Source organism: Zonotrichia albicollis, chromosome 1 (genome assembly GCF_047830755.1).
Source record: "Zonotrichia albicollis isolate bZonAlb1 chromosome 1, bZonAlb1.hap1, whole genome shotgun sequence".
Classification (NCBI taxonomy): domain Eukaryota; kingdom Metazoa; phylum Chordata; class Aves; order Passeriformes; family Passerellidae; genus Zonotrichia; species Zonotrichia albicollis.
In genome coordinates, this window is record NC_133819.1 from 129,628,073 (window position 1) to 129,647,096 (window position 19,024).

Below are 19,024 nucleotides of genomic sequence, written 5' to 3' on the forward strand. Positions count from 1 at the left end.
GTGCAAAATGTGCTGTAAATATACTGTTGCTTCATTGCCCTTCCTAGTAAACTGCTTGCTTTCAAGTCACTTATGCCACTGCATTCATCTGGGATGTGTTGTAAGTAGTTCTAACTTATTGTTACTGTCATAAAGGTGGAGTTAAAGCTCAGCAGCACTATACTACTGATTCCAGTATTCCCTGGTTTGCTCAGGCCAATGTTCCAAAAAGAATATAGCAGATCTGGAAATTACGGTTTGATTTCTCAATCCCTTATTTTTGCCTCTATCAGAACTATGAAATTTTCTCCTTGATCTCTGTCTGGATTGTGATATCTTCGACTTTCTGCTGAATAAAGGCTTGAAATAAATTGATGTTGTAACTTTATTTTATTAATCCACTTAGCATTCTGAATATTGAAACTATTATTCTCTAGATGTATCTTAGGCCTTTTTTTTTGGCACATGACATGTAGGCTCACTAGTAAATGTGCAGCAGTAGAGCAGTGTTTTCCTTCTTTTCAAAAACCCTTGTGATTCTCCCCCACCCTCCAATATCAAGTACTCCTACACTATTTCAGTCTTTTTTGGAAAAAAAATCAGTTGTAAATTTGAGTCATACTGTAGTCTGGAACCAGAAGCTTGGATGTTTTGTGGGTTCCTGGTAGAGATTCATGGAGTAATAGGAGATTATATTTTCAAGCTTAAAAGTTTTTGATGGTTGCAGTTATTATTTATGAATAATTATTTAATTTCTTCTGTTAGCATTTTTTTCAGGATGGCACAGGCCCAGATTGTGAGAGGAAAAGAGGATAACCAGCAGTATTTTATTTCAAGAATATAGGACCTGATGAAGTCCTTTTGTTAGCATCTAACTTGGGACAGAGTAGTGAAATCTTCTTTTTGTTTGTATATGGTTATGGGGTTTTGATTTAATTTTTTAAAATACAATACACCAGCTCTGCATAGCTTGTGTGCTTGCATTTGTTCCTGTACTTACAAAGAGTCAAGATGAGAAATAATTTAGCATGATGTAAAAACAAAACCAATTTTTTTCACTGCAGCCGTAATTTAAAGAAACCAGTAGGCAAAAGTACGAAGCATGTGAAGAATATGAATCAAATTTGCATTGCTCTTCCCTCTACTGTATAAGCACTGTGCAGCCCACACATCAAAATTTTCCCCTAGTCTGGCACTTCTCAAATGTGACGTAGTTTAAATTCTGAAATGGGGTTTTAGAAAAGGATAGCTATAGCCATTGAACACGTACAAGTGGGCTAAGCAGTTCTTTCATAACTGTGTTTTAATACTTTAAATAGCTGTTTAAAATAGCTAGAAACTTGGGGTTTTTCTATTTTTTTAAGTAATATAGCAGTGGAAGTTTCCAAATAGGAGGGCAAAGTGTTAGATTCAAATTAGTGATAGGGTCTAATCAGTTAAGAATAGGCTTCTAACCCTCATAGTGGACATAGCTCATTTAAGGATGGGTAGGCAGTATGGTCTCTCTTGCTTCCCCTGCTAGTTTGGATCTACTCCCTTCTCCTCTGATTTCCTCACTTTTTTCATTGAGATTTAGTTGTAATTTAGGTGACTGAATTCACTGTTTGAATTGTTTGATTTTGGTTTAATAATCTGGGTTTTTTTCTACTCTGTCTGATGCAAAGTTAGATTACCACCTGAGAACATGTAGAGCCTTCAGGCAGTGGTCAGTCAGGTAACCTCCCTTATACCTGGCAGGGCAGAAGTCGGGTAGGGTGTGACATGAATAGAGCTACTTATGTACTTTAAATCAGGAATCTTGTTGAAGCTGAGCCAGTGTCTCTGCTAGATTTTCAATTTCCACTGCTTGCTGCCAAGTATATTAGAGCTGCCTATAAATAGTTTGTGGAATTTTTGACTGAGAATAAAAAATAATGTCAGGTTCTTTTCTGTCTCTGCCTTTTAAAACAACAACTGAGCAGCTTTAACTGTTTTGTTTTGGGTTTTTTTTTGTTCTGAAACTTTCACACAAAAATCCCACAGTCAAATCAGTTTAGCTGCTACTTTAAAAGTATGTATTTTAATGGTAGCAGACTCAAAATACAAAGAAGAGTGGAAAGTGACTTAGACACAAGAATGTGAATCATTTGTAGACTGCAGCATCTTCCAGACGTTTGCATGATGTTTCCTGATGGTGCTTTGGACTCTGTTTTGAGACTTAAGCATCATCTGGATGGCAGCATGTATGTGAAATTTGTATTATGCTAACATCACAGATGATAGGGAATTTTATACAGTTTCTTATGTGTGTTGCAATGGCATTCACAACTGGTGTAATATTGGTGAATAATGTATGCAGTGCCTAGTGAATCCAGAATGAGAACTTGTGTAGTTTACACTGAATGGCTTAGAGGCTGAGCTTATTCCTGAAATTGAGGTGGAGCCTCCCTGCAGCTGTGGTGAGTAGAGGACGTGCTTGGGGTTTGTCTTGGTGCATCCCACAGCCTGGCAAGAGGGGATTTGAGGAGCAAAACAAGTTATGCTGAAGACACAAGTTTGTGCTAGGTATGTTTCTAAAGGGTTTTTCTTGGACTAGGTCTAGTGTGGCCCAGAAAACTCGGTATCCCTTACAAATAGGAGCATATTCTCTAAAAGAAATCCAGTTTACTGGTTCCAGGGCCCCAGTGTAATGTGCATGAAAGAACAGGAAGTGGAGCAGATCAGGACATTCAGAAACATGTCCCTTACCTGAAACAAAATACTAAGGTAGTCAAATCCCACGTTCATGCCATAAAACTATCAGGAATAAAGAATGTATTATGTTTTGGTAGAGAAGCTAATAGATTTGTAATTTGTAATTTCAATGCATTTACTGATGTACAAACTTTGATTTTTAGAGTATGGATTGTAATAGTCAATTTTTGAAGAAAGAATGCAGAGTTTTTTTAGATTTGGAGGTAATTACAGTGCTAAGAAACGTGAAAGTAGGAGGACATTTGTCTTTGTAGATTTTTAGTTCAGTGTTACAGATTATGAAATATCATCATAGAATGGCCTGTGCTATTAAAGGACCATCCCTTTCACCTGCTCTAGGCAGGGGACTTTCCACTAGACCAGGTTGCTTTAGGCCCCATCCAACATGACCCTGAGCACTTCCAGGGATGGGGCATTTTTATGGGGAGAATACATCTCTGTTCTTCACCAGCCTCACAGCAAAGAATTTCCTGCTGGTATCCAAACTAAGCCTGCTCTCTTTTGGTGTAGTCATTCCCCTTGTCCTGTCACTGCAGGCCCTCTCCAGCTCTCCTATAGGCCAGCTTTAGGCACTGAAGTAACCACAGCTGAATAACCACAGCTCTCACTCAGCCTTTCCTCACAGGAGAGGTGCTCCAGCCCTCTGATCACCTTTGTGGCCCTACTTATGGCCATAAAAGTAGATGTGATGTTCATTCAAGTGCTGATTAACTTTTGAGCTTAGGCTTTTTAGAGCAAATGTGGATTTGGAAGCTTCATGACTGTTTTATTCACCAAAAAATAAATTAAGACCCATTTTTGAAAAGTGTCATGCAATTACATGTTGTACAAAAAGTTCCTCGGAGAAAAGGAAAGGACAAGGTGAGAGAGTGATTAATAGAAGACAGTGTTAGACAAGTTTTGAATGTACAGTGCAGACTTTCAGCAGCACCATTCCTATTATTTTGTACCCAAGAATAATTGTCTAAGCACGAAATGGTGGATACTGGTTGTTGCAAAAGGTAAAACAAAAGAAGTCTAAAATTATTCCATTGCAGAATTGATCCTTTAGTTTTTGTCTTAGTTTACTGAATAAAGTTGCATCACAGTTGGTCTAAAATGAAAATGGTGCCACGTAAAATAAAAAGCATTGAGTATTGTAAGCAAGTTCTGTGCTTTATCTGCTTTTACATTGAAATTGTATGTGCTTATTTCTGGATTGTGTATTGTTAAACATTTAAATAAGCACTGTTTCAGTATCGTTTCATCTGTTAGTCATTTTTATTCTTAATTAGAGAAATTACCTATGTCACTGTAGTGTTTGCATATACAACACTTTCTCATTTTTCTGTACATTGGCTTTCACTCTTAGAAATTTTAGATATATTAACTGTATCCTCTTTGTGGCAAGTGTTCTTCTGTTACTGGAACCTGCAATAAAGGTTGTCACTGTTGCTCTGCATGCCTTCAGTAGAAAATCCTGACTGATGCCTATATGGCAGTGTTTCTGTGTATTGCATGTGTAATTTTATATTAAAATAAATGGTTGTTTAATCCATCCCTCACATAAAGGATACTTGGCATCTTGCTCCACATTTGAAATTGATTTACAAATCATCACCTGAAATTCTGATAGCTCCAGTACTTAACCCTAAGGAAATAAGGGGAAAAAAAGTAAAACTAACTAGTTAATGCCAAACGGTTGATTTAAAAATAAATAATATAAAATTTATCAGTAACTCTTCTAGAGATTCCTCAGCTACACTGGAGATTATTGATCAGTTAATTCCTGAAAGTACTATCCCTTCAGTATCATCCCTTCTCATGATACTTTTTAAATTGCTTTCTGTCATGAGTTGCATGTTGCCCTTTGTCAAGGAAATAAGCAGCAGCTGGGTGTAGGACAAAAACTAATGGTCAAAGTGCAATACACAATGTAAAAAGTCAGTGAAGACAGGAAAATATGAGATTACTGTGATTTGTGAATCTTATTCCAAGTAGTTGATCCAAATACATGTTGGTGCACAAGCTAATTTTATTTCATGCATATATCTAATGGAAGGGATGTAGTGATTGCAAACTAAACTGTCAGAAGGCAGAAAATAGTAGAATGGTGGTACCTGTAAAAGCTGGGACAGGTATTGTAGAAATTTGGGAATGATCCTGCTAATTTGCATTTCTATTGGATCTGGAGATATTACAAATAGTTGCCTGACTTGAGTGGACTGTATCTTCTGAGCTGTGCTCCACCTTAGTTTCAAGCATTCCTGGTAGCAATAACTCCGTATTTCACAGACTGTTCTGGGGGGGGGGGGGCGGGGTAAGTTTCAAACTGTTAGACTGTTCTTTTTTTTTTTTCCCCTTTTGCTCCACTGTTTTCTTCACTTTCAGTTCCTTCACTCATGTAAATTGAAGTGCACATGTGCTCTTCCTGTCTTCTCAGGAAGAGAAAATTTGAATTTCTGTATTTTGATTTAGCAGTGGTTGGAGAACACATGGTGCACAAATAGAAAAGAAACTACAGGAGAAACTTAATTTTATAGACTGAGTTATAAACGAGGGAAAAACACATCTAGTCCTTTTTGCATGCTCATGTCCATCTGAGATTACAGAAAGTATTTCTTTCATTTGGTACTTTCAGTATACTGAATACTGATTCTTCTGCAGTGCAGGAGAGCTTGGCAGCAGTATGGCCATGTACCGATGCATGTGTAGCTTTTGGCTGTGGATACAGCTTTAAATTCCTTCAGCTGATGCATTTTATTCTAAATGCACATTAGTTTAACAAATATAAGGAAAGTGTTCAAGAGATGAGGTTGTAAATGATGGGTCAAAAGACTGAGAAGGCTCCTAACTGATTGGTTTTTTTTGGCTCATTAAATGCAGGTGGCCCACGAGTACGTAATTCAATAAAGTATTTTGGGTTACACACCGAACTAAGGCTTTTATCATAGAATGGTTTGTGTTGGAAGGAACCTTTATAGATCATGTAGTTTATCTGAAGAGTAGTAGTACTTGTTTTTCTGTTGGTCTTCCACCTGCCCTGCTCTGAGCTGTAACATCATAACCATGGATTAACCTTAGGCGTGGTAGGCAGGCAGTGGCCTTTGCCTCTTTTCTCCCGCAGGCTTGGCAGAGGAGCCTGACTGAGGCTCAGCAGGACACATGGCATCTTCAGTGGAGCTTGTTTCTGTTTCTGCTCAGCTCTGCTTAGGTGTTTGCAGGAAATGGGCCACTGGCATAAAATGTGCTATCAAAAAGGGTCATTCCAAGAAGGCATCATAGATTTACCAGCTACAGTAATCTGTAGATGAAGAAGGTTATTTTTATTTTTTGTACTCTGTAGTCAAAGTACCATTGCTAAGTGGTTTTTTAGGGAGGTGATATGGGAGGCAGCACCAGTTTGTTCTTGAAAGCATATAGTGACCTTATTTTGGTCAATAAGAAGCATAACTTAGTGAAGAATAATGCAGGGTAACTTCAGGACAAGAGACAGTGTTGTAAGGTACAGGGTGAGAAGAAATTTTGGGGTAGGATGAAGAAAGGATGTTTGGTCGTGAAATACATTGTCTAAAGTAAAGCAAGTTGAACACTTATCATGATAAAGGGTGTCTAGAAACACATAGTATACAGGAACTGTTGTTGATCTCTTGCCCTTGATAATTGTGATTCAAGAAAAATACCCTGTCCAGACTGCTTATGTAGCATTCATTAAGAGGTACCACTGTACCTTTTAACTCAAGGTAGTTTAGAAAAAGCTCTCTCTTCATAGCTGTTCAGTTACAGCACTTCTTCAATTTGTACAGCTCTATTTATAGGGGGTTGTAATTTGGCTGTTGAGGATAATGGCACAGGCTTAATCTTGATACAGAGGAATTTAGCTTCAACAGAGATAGGTGTATGTGATTTTTCTTGGTGAACAGTAACTACTTAGTGTAACAGCAGAAATAAAGGTGACTTAAATAGCCTTTGCTACTATGATTTTTTTTCTTTTAATTTTTTCATTTCAACAATCAATTTTTCTGTAAAACACCATCTGGATTTAATTTAATCTCAAGATACATGATGTTATTTCAAACTGAAGTTACAGAGTTTGATTTTACAATCACAGTGGACAAAGTTGCATATACCAGATCTTTGTGTGTGCTTTTGCACTATTTATCATTTCAGTGTATTATATTAGTATTACTAATTTTAGCCAATCTGAAATCAAAACTGCTTCATTTAAGAGTCATTATTTACTGTCTCAAATACATCAGCATTTAGGTAAACTTGTTCTTTGTTCAAATCCTTCAAGTTCACCTATATATATGTATTTATATATCTGGAGAGCAGAAGGTTGCCTTGTTTAATCTGAATATTTTGACTAAGGAATACTTAACTATAGGAGGGTGGAGGTTAGTGGGGGTCTGTTTGGTTATGCTTTTTGTAAATGCATGAATTTGGATACAAATCAAAGGAGTAGCTCATATCAGGAGTGTTGGCTTAGTTTTATGCTCTGAAGAAATATCTACATAATCCTTTGAGTCTGATACTCATCCCATTTTGAGAGAGCTGTGCTGCATAGGCTGTGGGGAAAGATGGATGCAGGGGTGTAACACCCTAAAATGAAGGCTGCTGCATTGTGGTTAGTCTCCAGAGTGAGGCTCAGCATCACTGCTACTGTCTGGGTTTCAAATATATAGAACTTGGCAGGTGATTTTTCCAAACATGTCATGTTTTTCTAGTGTGAAAGCATTCTTTTCCTTTGCTCTTTAGTTGAAGTGTTTGCTGCTGCAACATTTTCTTTGCTGCCAGCCCACTCCCCAGGCCTGTATTTAATCTCCTACCTGTGATGAAATTCAGAAGTAGTTAATGAGTCAAATACCTTCCAAGGCTATGGGTGTTATCTTCTGCATAGTTCTGTTCACCTCTCCAGATTACACGTAGGAGTCTTGGACCAGGATATTGGGAACTGATGTTTTGACAGTGCCAGGATTTTCTGGGTGGGGTATGAGGTGTTTGCCATAGTTTCATCTGGATTTGTAGGGGAGAAATTCCCCAACTGCTAGAAAACCTGAAAGCAGACCTAGTGTAATCTTACTTGCTTCTGTGGTCAGTCAACTGTGAGACATGAATCAAAAGGAATTAATTCAAGTGTCTGTGAAGCTACTTGTCTGTCTCTGCCTGCTCCTTAGATGAGGTGACATTGCAGCCCAGAGGATTTGAGTGGAACAGAAAAAAGTGGTGGAGGTCAAAAGGTCTGGCTTTGTGCTGTGAAAGTAAAATAAAATTTTATGGATACATCTGTTAGAATGGGTGAACAACTTTGAACATAACCATTCTTCCTTTGAACATTTGGGAGATTTTTAAATTTGTTGAAGACAGAAAGGCACCTCAAATGTTGGAGGTTGTTCCATGCTGTAAAGCATTCTATCAAGAGTCCAACTCATTTAGTGACAAGCTGCGTGTGTTTTTTTGTATTGCAGTCAAGCAGTCTTCAGAGATATTACCATGAATGGTGGCAACAAACTCATGTGCACCTCTGTAGAAAGCCATTAAAAGCACTTTGCATAATTTTGCTTAACCTATAGGCTACCAGTAGTTTAAAATTTCATATTCTGTTTATGAATTTATTTTGTTTTGTTTAGAAGAAGTATATTAAATGCTTGAATGCTTGATTTTATCTTGATCCTTATCCACTTGAATTTTTTTTAAATTTACATGCAGTTGCTGGCCATATCTTAAGCTGCAGGGCTAAAGTTGACATATATTTCTGTTTTGTATTTGTACTGTGTTTATAAAAGGATGTGAAGAAAGTGGGTATAGTCCTGGTTACACAAGTGATGGAAGATGTTGATTTTAAAGAAAACAATCCTAGTTTTTCACAGGCAGTTTTTCAGAAGGCAGGATCTTTTTGGTGTGTAGCTTCCAGTGCTGTGCTGTCAAGACTCCTATAACTGATATGGACCCAATCTAGTGCTGAGTTTTGTTAGGTAACAACTGCTTCAGTTTAAAACTTGAGGTTGAAATGGGCATAAATAGCAAATATTTCTTTAGGACATAAAGAAATATAAAAACTTACTGTTGACCTAGGAAATTTTATTTTATATATTCATATTCTGCTGTGTTAAGTAGATTAACAGGAATTTCAAAGATAATTATGTTCCCATGTCTTAATGGAAGTTACTGATCTGTTACCTGATATATTGGTCTTCTAGAAGGCTAACTTTAAAAGGAACCATGTGATTATTTGTTGAGATCATACAAGGATCACCGCCTAAAAATTTCATGAAGTTGTCAGCAGTTAGTAACATTTAAATGGCATATGAACACACTGTTTCAATGATAGTTTTCAATAAAAGAGGAAGTAATAATCTGAGAGATTCCTCATCTTTAATGTAATGAAAGTTTAGTGGTAGTTTATTTTTTTAAAAAGACCAAAGACCTTATTTTGATACTGTAGTACTTGGATCTGAGTTTAAGCTTCATCATCACACATTAGTGCCACTTCTGATTAATCATTGAAGTTAGTTTGACAATAAATATGACAACTTTTTATCTCAAGAGATTAATTGTTTGATTGTAAAACATATTTAGATGGAAAATATTCAAGTGTTCTCTCTAGGTATTCAAGATTAAATTCTTCCTTTGAACATTTGGGAGATTTAAGTTTTCTTAACCTATTAATTCTGAGTCAACACACAGAGGATTTCGATGCAAGTTCCCATTTTAGTATGCTTCTCATTATTACTGATTTATAGTTTTTGTCAGTCTTTGGTACATATATACTTTGTTTTCTTTTCCATCACATCAGTATTATGTCAGTCTTTTCATGTTTCATTGTATTTTTATCAGAACTGATTTCATTAGTATTCTGGGGTTTTTGTTTTACTGGTCTTTGGTACAGGCAGCTTGTCAGGAATTCATATTCTGGGAGCATCAATGATGTGCTCAAATACTGACTGTCTTCAATGTAATTACTTCTGGGTTATTCATATTTCTAGATGTTTGTGAGTTCCTTCTTTTTTTGTCATGATGCTCATTTTCAGTGTTCAATAACAACTGCAGATATAACTGCATGTGCTAATGCCCCTTTTTAAAAGTAAGAAGGTGAATAATCCCTGGTGTACTTGAAAGATGAAATGTCAGCGAGTTATTTTTAGGTTAGACAAGAGGTTCTGAAATGTGTTAATGTTTTCTTTATGCTGATGGAAATAGTGGAAAACAAAACAATCAGAAATATGCTTCTGTGTAATTAGTTCCAAGTAAAATAATTTTCCAGCAAAGATGTTTATTTTGTAAATTGAGAGCTAAGTGTTACTGTACACACAGAATTAGAGTGGCAACATCCTTTGGCATGTCAGTGATATGCAAAGCAGAGAAATTATTTGGAGAACAGTTTTTTAAAACTTAGGTGTATATTTTACTTTGAAAATAGTTTAACTGAAAAATAGTTTCTCACCAACACAGTATTTGAAATAGCATTTGTTTTAAAAATACTTCAGTGTTTTGAACATTGAGGAGAATTATTGCAGTGTGGAATTTTTTAAATAACTGAGTCAAAGCAACTTGGTATGTAAATATATGCAGTAAAATTAGTACTTTGAAAATGGAGTAGGAAACATGCCACTTTGAAGAACCAAGGAATTTAGTTTTTAAAAATAAAAAAATTAAACTTACTATTTTTCTACAAATTATGATCATCAGGTTTCTAACTGTATTGTGTCTCTAAGAAGCTAAAACTTACGGCTGTCTGTATTTGGTGTCAACCTTGGGAGCAATTTCTTAAACATCCTGTGTATAATCACTGTACCAGGGGAGCACTGGGGTATACTCTGTTCTTGGTCAGCTTGTACAGTCTTTAAATTGGTATAAAAGGAATTTGTGTTTTCTTCATATATTTAACAAGGTAAATATATAACTATATATTCTTCATGTATAACAAGGTTCTTGTTCCCAGACATAGTACCCTGACATTGCAGTGCTGATAGAACAACTGGCATCACATGCATGAAAATCTGTGTGACATGGCAAATCTTAAGTACTACAAAACTTTGAAGGATTAAGAGTTGTGGGTTTTTTGCTTAGTGAAGTATTTTACATTTTAGATTCACTGCCTGTGTTCAAAGGAACTTATGTATCGAAGTAGCTGTTTCCTCCTGATATTTCTGAAAGATTTTACTAAAAATTTGTTGTAAAGGTTAAAAGAAAAGATAAATGAATAAAGGAAGGGAGAAATGCACACAAATACAATTTGATGTGTCGCGTCCTGTACCAGGACTGCCACCTGCCAGCAAGTATGTTGGCTTTACCGGGCTTCTTTTGCTTTGGAGAGTACAAAGTAGTGTGGTGTTTGGAGGGATACCCTTTTTTGGTCTCTTACTCTCGATGGCCACATGGGTCTTGTTCTTCTTTGCAAGTCTACTTTTTTTTACTGAGGGAGTTATTCTCAAAGCTAGCTGGTTCCCTGCTGTATCTGAACTGTCTTTCTGGACAAAGGGTGTAGGCTGCAGTTTTTCTGAAATAGATGGGTATAGTCCCCTGGATGTCTTATTTGCATAGCATTTACTAGCAAATCTTGCTCTAGAAGGAGACGAGGAAGATGCATGGAAAGAGACCTTTCTTGAAAATAAAATAGCACTTGATGCAAAATACAAAGTCTACCATCTGACATGCATAAGGTTTCTCAAAAATGACAGTATCAGTCTCTGCTTTTTCCTTAACTTTCTAGTACATCTAATTGTTCCTAGTAAACTAACAATGCTTGGGTGGGGTATTTTTTATTGTATGGTAACTTTCTCTCTAGTTTTTCTCTTTAATTTATGATAAAACTTATGTTGGACCTTTCATGTTTAATATTAATTAAAAGAACTTCAGGTTTGTTCATTCTGTTCTGTAAAAAGGTATCTGAAGAATTTTTACAAATTTTATCTTGGAAATTAGCTTATTCATTATGTTTAATTTTAGGAAATGGTGCTCTTGCAGAACATTCTGAAAATGTGCATATTTCAGGAGTGTCAACGGGTAAGTCATTTTTTGTAATGTTTAAATTTCATGCATGACTTAAATAGTAAATATTGAAAGCCACCTGGTATCTTATGAAGAGATATTTGGCTATAAAAATTATTACTGCCTTTTGCAGCATGTAATAAGGAATGAAGCAACTGGAACATGGAAAAATTCTCATAAGATAAAACTGATACCTGCATGCTCATGAACAGATTATGCCTTTCTAAGTGGACTGCTTAATTATTTTTCCATACAAACATTGAACTAAGAGAAAAGTTGGTTTAAGTTGAATTGATATTTTCTTTCCACAGGGAAGTTTTTGTGAAATGAAATTTACTGAAATGTAATTTTGGACACTGCTGCTATGAAATAACGTAAATCCAAGAGTTATGCATTTCACCTGATTAGATTTAACTGAAATGACTGTACACTTGGCTGCACAGTTTCTTTAATACAAGAAAAAAATTTAGAACTCATGAAACTGAGAAACTGATGAGATGCTGGGAGCAGAGAGGGTATAAAAGCAGCTCAAAGGTTTCTATGTTCCCTTCCAATAAGTCCGTTTTAGGCCTTTTCTGGGCAGCAGCTGCAGCCACGTCTGTTGTGTGTTAGTGATGGGATGTGTGGCCATTGAGGCATTGGTGTGCAGTCTTTGTTCTTCAGATGCTGTGCAGTGTCAGCAGCTGCTGGGCGTGGTTTATCATACAGATACCCAGAATATGTGCAAACAGGGAGATAAAGGCTCCTCAGCAGGTAGCAGAATACAAGCCTGATTTTTTCCCCAGGAAAGCTGCCTCTAATCCCTAGAATTCAGACTGATTTCCATACCTCCTTCTCCTAAAATAAGAGTCAAAATGCAAAGTTGTCCTTTTTGAGAACAACTTGTACATTTCACTGTAGCTATCCTTGTGGTATTGCTTTAAACATTACGGTGCTACTTCTGCTTCAGTGGTTGAGTTTTTGGATAAATTTATGGTCAGTGGGTGGTCTCTGTTACACCTACTGCTTTCTATTTGCCTTTTATTGTTCAGCACTCAAGGACTGTTAAAAGTCTGTTTATAGAAGATCTTTCTTACCCATTCTTGTGCTGCATCATGAAGAATGCTGTTGCATTTTAGTAGTACTGGTTAACCAAGGATCACATGTACTGCGTTTATGGCACACTGTAAATAAAAAATGCCTACATAGCTACTTGCTTCTCTTTGAGCAATTATTGCTGGAATTGGAATGGATGAGAGACGCTAAGTCAACTTAAAATCTCGCTATGCAGCGTTCAGAGTATGTTTTAACAACCCCTCACACCTTTGTTGACTGCAATGGTTGTGTCAAAAGTCACAATACAGGCAGAAAAGCATCTGCTGGGCAAGAGGTGAATGGAATTTTTGACTCTGCTTCCAGTACTTTGGCCAGCATGCTTGAATAGGCAGTGCCAAGAAGAGCAGAACACAACGTACTTTGTACGCAAGATAACAGCAGCTGGTAGATAGAACTTTAACTACTGAGAAGAAAGATCCATTTAGAAATAAATAATAATAATAACAACAACCAAAAAACCCAAAACAAAACACCAAAAAAAACCCCAAACCAAAACAAAAAAGGTATCTCTGATATTCTTGTGTTTTTAAATAGCTTTCCAGATGGGAAAAGTACTGTACTCATAAGTTTGTTTCTTAATACAAAGTGCAACTTCTTCACTGGTGAGTTTTGAGGTAATGGGGAAGGGGTGATCTGTTGAGAGCAACCTCAAGAAAGCATATAGACTGACCCTGTAGCATTTTCCTTACTGCTCTTTGTATGTACATCTTAAATTTTAAGCTCATAGCCCAAGTATAAAAGATGGTGATGAATAAAATTAATTTTTTAGTTCCTTTTAAATAAATTGGGTCTCCCAAATGTATTTTCTAACTTGCAGATTATATGTTTCATTAAGCATACCTGGACAACTTTATATTTAGCAGAACAATTTTAAGTTGAGCTTCTGTAAAATAGAACAAAAGACATCTGGCTTTTAATCTTTCTAAATCCAGCTTTCATCTGGTGTTGAAACCAAGCAAGCGATTGTCTTGGACAGTTGTACAAAGACAGGATTTAAAATGAAACTTTTGTCTTGATGGTAGATTTCCTGTTATGCTGCTGCTGTAAGACTACATGACCTGCCTTACTAAATTACATTTTAATAGCACAGACCTTTGTGGCCTTCAGTATTTATGCTTCTGCTGGATATTACATTGCCAAGTTACAGGTACCCCTCTATATATGAGCATGCTTTTTCTGCCAGCAGCAATTAGTGGAATGTTGTCTCTTTGCATATAAGTGATCACTACAGAGCTCAGAAATATTTTCATGTCTGTCTTTGAGGTATGTTGAGCCATAATTGTCATGATTGCAAAACCAAGTCCCCATCTCCCCAACCCCTCACTCTACATTTTAAGGAGCTGCAGCACTGTCATATATAAATAAAATGATTTCTTTTTACTGCAAATGTCTCTGTATTGCAGAGCAAAGGGCATTTTAAATTAAAGCCTTTTGGCTTGACCTGGAGGCAAAGATTCCCATGCCTTCTTCCCCTGTAGTGCTTCACATAAGACTTTCAGTGGCTCCTGAGAGTTACAATGCAATAATTATCCTCTCTGTTCACGGTTTAGACTTTATCACAACATTATTCTCTTTTTACTCTAAGCTGTTTTAAACACCTTCAGATCATTTATCCAGCTGCATTCATGTCCTTACCATGTCCAATATAATGCATACCTTATCATCCTGTGGTTCACATTGAAAGCTAATTCTTTTATCTTTTCAACTAATCTCCTGGCATTACTGTGAAGATAAATCCCTAATCTCCCTCTCCCTGCTTTTCTGAAGTGACTTTTTTCCTTGACATGTTGTTCACTCTTAGTACAGGTACTTTACTTCTCAAGATCTTGCTACAGAATTTTTGCATAGGTTTCTTAATTATTTTCTTATAACTTGCTAGTTGAATTTGGTACAGTAAACTTTTAATTGGCTCTCTTCTGTTTACCAGTCAACATCCTGTAGTTTACAATAATGTTCTGTAATCTGGGATGGTAAAAAAATTTCAGGAAGAGGGAAATTAGAAGAATTGTTTTGTCTGTTTTTAAAAGGTCTACAGGAAAATCCATATACACTAGAAAATTATGTGCAAGCTCTTTTCACCATTATTTTACACTGTAATATGTGAAACGTCCTCAGTCCTAATTGCAGTATTGCAATTTACTGAACAGTTATATCAGAGTAACAAGCAGAATTGTAAATAGATTTTTTAATAGAGTAAAGGTTATCAAAGGAAAGAGTTTGAAACAGGTAGGAGATGAATGAACAGAATTGTGCCAAAGAATACTAGGGCATTGAAGGGAACGTAAGCAGACACAACACTCACGTAGAAATGGTTGTGCAGGAGGAATTTGTTCTCCCCTCCAAATATTACAGCCACTAGCATGAGATTTGAAAACATCTTGGGCATGCATCATTGGGTGTCTTTGCTTCTTTGTGATGCAACCTTCTCAATTTCTTTTGTGCTTCTGCCTTGATTGCAGACTCATTTCCTTTTATCCCGACTTGTCTAATTTTCATTCTGCTGTTCTCTTATGTATTTTTAATACTTTAAATAAATTATTCTAAACCTAATCAGTTTACCTGTAGTTTTAAGTTGTCCTAGACACAACTAACCTGTATGACAAATGCTTGTAGCACTGCTAGCAATCGAGATTAAAAGTCCAAGTTTTCCTCAGCTTAAAGTAAGGATGTTTGCCTCTATTGATGCATTTCTGTTTTACTGCCAGTTGGAATTTTTTAATCCCATATCCTTCGTGATGTTGCTTGCATTCTGCATGTTTACAAATACATGAATAAAGTGTATTTTACACTATAGTCTACTATGGTGTAGGAGAAGCATCCTTGTTAGGCAGAGAGTCAGGAACTGATTTTAAAGGCTTGCTATTATCTTTAGAAAGTATATTCCTTTAAAGCTGTTCTATTTCAGAAGGTTATCCTTGATTTAAAAAATTTATCTGAGAAATTATTCTCTCTCAAAAAGACTGCACTTCTGAAGTGCAGTTTCTGCACAGTTATCTTGACCTTTATACACTTTTTAAGCAAACAGATTTCTGTTGTCTCTTGAGTAATAAGTAAGAGATTTTTAGTGCATGAATATATATCAAGTATGTAAATGTGTTTAGCGTGTCTAGCCAACTTGAAGTTAAGAAAGCTGTAATTGGCTTTTCAAGTCCCTTCCCTTTTTTTGATTCCCCACTGTCACAGGAATACTTTCTTCAGTGTTTTCTCCTCTACAGCACTTGTACAGTTTTGTTCACCCTGTGTTACTGTGCCTGTGGTCATTCTTGCTTCCTTGTGCCCTCCATAGTCTGCTTCTCTCTCCCCATGGTGGGTGCTGTTGCAAATGATCATCTTTTGCTCTCAGCTCAGTAGTGTGAGCTTTACTGCAAACAGAGAAAAAGACATCTTAATAAAAGCATGTAGAAATTACAGGGATAAGGTTGTTTCTGCAAAGGACAAAAAAATCCTGAGTTTGAGTAAAACTGGAAGCTTTCATGTGCTCTGGAAGTACTACCTTGGTTGTACAGGATTTCCATGTGAAATTTCTTCCATTCACACTTGTGTAGAAATACATTACTGTTTGTAGTGCTGTAGGGTTTAGCATGTAAATGTTTTTGGAGGTGAACGCTGTAAAACTGAATAAGCCCATGTTGAATGGATTTTTTTAAATGTATTTTAGTGCAAAGTTTCCTTTGTCAGGTAAACTTAATGGCTTTTTTAGAAGTTCTCAGTTACAAAATTTTGTCCATCAGTTTGGAAATATCTGATAGCATGTGTATGTTGTAGTGTAAATTTTACTTGTAGGCAACTTCTTTGAAGCTGGGGACTATTTCAGTAGTAACCAAGTAGTATATGGATTTATTGCCAGCATTTGCAAGCTTGGTATAAAATGTCTTACGCATTCTTCTCCTTTTTTCATGTTTTTGTTCTGTATGTTTTTTGGTTTTGTTCAAACTGCTATTTTACTTTTAACAACTGAATAACCAGCTTTACTTTCAAGTCCTTACATTTATTGCCTGAACAAATGTTAAGTATCAAAAGATCCTTACACAGGAGCTGTGTTCCAAATTATCATGGTGTTAGAGCACCACCTATAGGGTTTGCTCAAAAATTAAAAAGAAAGAATGATTGCATATTCAAATTAAATAATATCTTTCTGTATTTTGTGACTTTCATCCCAAGATATTAGGGCAGCTCCTGTGTCCTACATTATGTTAATATTTAACTGTGAAGTATGACTAAAGCTCTAAAAACATGTGAAAGCATGTGAAAAAATATTTAAAGCATTTTTCTCTTACAGCTATACAGGAAAATAGAAAATTTCCTGAGTTTTTGCTGTGGTATTTAAATTAATTTAGAAAATTCAGACATAACTCAGCATTTTTGTCTTTTAGTCCTTCTAAAATATATTTTAAAATGTATTTGTAATTCCATATAGAAGTACTGTAATAATAATTTAATATTATAACTTATTATAATTTCAGGTCCCTATAGTACTGCAAAATTATTTTAAAAGCTAAATAATTATTGATTATGTATACAAATCTATTTGATTATGTATACAAATAGAAAAAAGTAACCTGTCCACAAATTACATTATTGCAGCTTTTCCACTGTTATAAATGCAGTTCATTCTTCATCATATTTGTTTATTCATCAGTTCTGATTGAATATTTTAATCAAATAGGAATTCTAAAAGGTTTTGATGATCAGACAATACTGGGCTACCAGTAACTTTGGCAGCTTGGCAGATTTTGGACTATCAGTGATAAAATTGAAAAATAAAAACACAGAGGGTAGTTATTTTTAATGTGTTTTCTCTCCACTGAGACTTCCTCATAATTTGAAGCTCTGCAGTGAGAGTATTCCAGCCTTTCTATTTATGTGAAGGTTGTGTATATGCTCTATGACAGGTGTTGGATATGAGGCTGTTAAGAGGGGGGCAAAACAGGAAAAAAAATCCACAAAGTGTAAGTATGTACTTGAAATAAAATCAGAAGAATTAACAAGACTCCAGCTGTGGAAGGAGCAGCAGCTGAGTTAAGGCCAGTGCAGGAAGCTACACCTATAATAAAGTAAGAGTACAAATGACTGAGCTATTTCAGTTGCATATAATTACACCCATAAATGTAAGCTTTCTAGTCCATTATCAGAAATGTAGTTGTGCAGGTCTCTCTGCTACAGTAAGTGCTCTTTTCCTTTCAAGCATTTGGAATTGTGTATTATGGAGATCATTTCCATGCCAAGAGCTGGAAGGGGGAAGATATTTAATTGATGGTCAAACACTGGGTCTGCCCAAGAGAGGAAATCCCAGCTGCTTGATTATTTAGCTTTAATTTGTTTTTCACCTTCTAATACACTTGTCAGTAAAAGGTGTTAATGCATGGTTAAATTGAACTGAATCTTTATAAAGACTAAAAATAAATTTAAAAATAAAAAAATCTTTAACCTAATAAAGTTATAAAAGTCCACATAGAATAATCTTTTTTAATCTGTAATGGTAATTAACATAAGTGCAAACTGCTGCACTGGCAGCATTGGAAAACATCTTTTGGCCAACGTGTTCCATTACAAACTCCTTTAGAAGTTGTGGGTCTTTTAATTGGTATGTCATCTAACTCACTCTGTTCTCCCTGATTAGGTGATGATTGGTTGAACGGGGTTTTTTGTCCTACTGGCTTTTTTAAAAAATGAATTAATCAAGATGCTTTCAATATATATGTCTTTTTTAGCTTGTGGAGATATTCCAGAACAAATTCGATCACCAAGCGGGACAATCACAAGTCCAGGGTGGCCCTCTGAGTATCCTGCCCGAATTAACTGTAGCTGGTACATCCATGCCAACCCAGGGGAGATCATTACTATAAGGTAACAGTGCTCCTGTAATATCCATTGTGAGTGGAAGAAGTACTAACCAGACATTTTTAGCTGCCACTTGTACATACCAGTTTTCTCTTCCTTCCTGTAAGTGAAGAATTTCAGTTCTGTCGGGGTTTTGCCTTTCCTTTTATCTGATTTGCCTGCACACAGTCATGTAGCATTTGTTTTTAGCTGGACAATCACTGACTAGAAAAAATTTTGGTGTGCTCATTTAATTGCATTTTTTCTGTGTGTCTGAAACATAGGAATTTTTCATTAAAAAGTATGTAAGTAAATGTGACTAAATGCTGTAATGCTTCATTGCTCTGAGGTTTCTTGATGTGTTTAAAAACATTAGAGACAAATAGCAAGTCAATAGATAGCAGCTTAGGAAAGGCTGAGTTTTAAT

The 19,024-nt window shown here is 35.9% G+C and overlaps 1 protein-coding gene across 1 annotated transcript in view; it reads left to right on the forward strand.

The window, feature by feature from the left end:
* LRP12 (LDL receptor related protein 12) overlaps nucleotides 1-19,024 on the forward strand; it is a 49,354-nt gene that overhangs the window by 17,398 nt on the left and 12,932 nt on the right. The window contains exons 2-3 of the mRNA XM_074553653.1: nucleotides 11,641-11,697; nucleotides 18,489-18,624. Coding sequence (XP_074409754.1) covers nucleotides 11,641-11,697; nucleotides 18,489-18,624 — 193 coding nt within the window. The remainder of the gene's footprint in view (nucleotides 1-11,640; nucleotides 11,698-18,488; nucleotides 18,625-19,024) is intronic.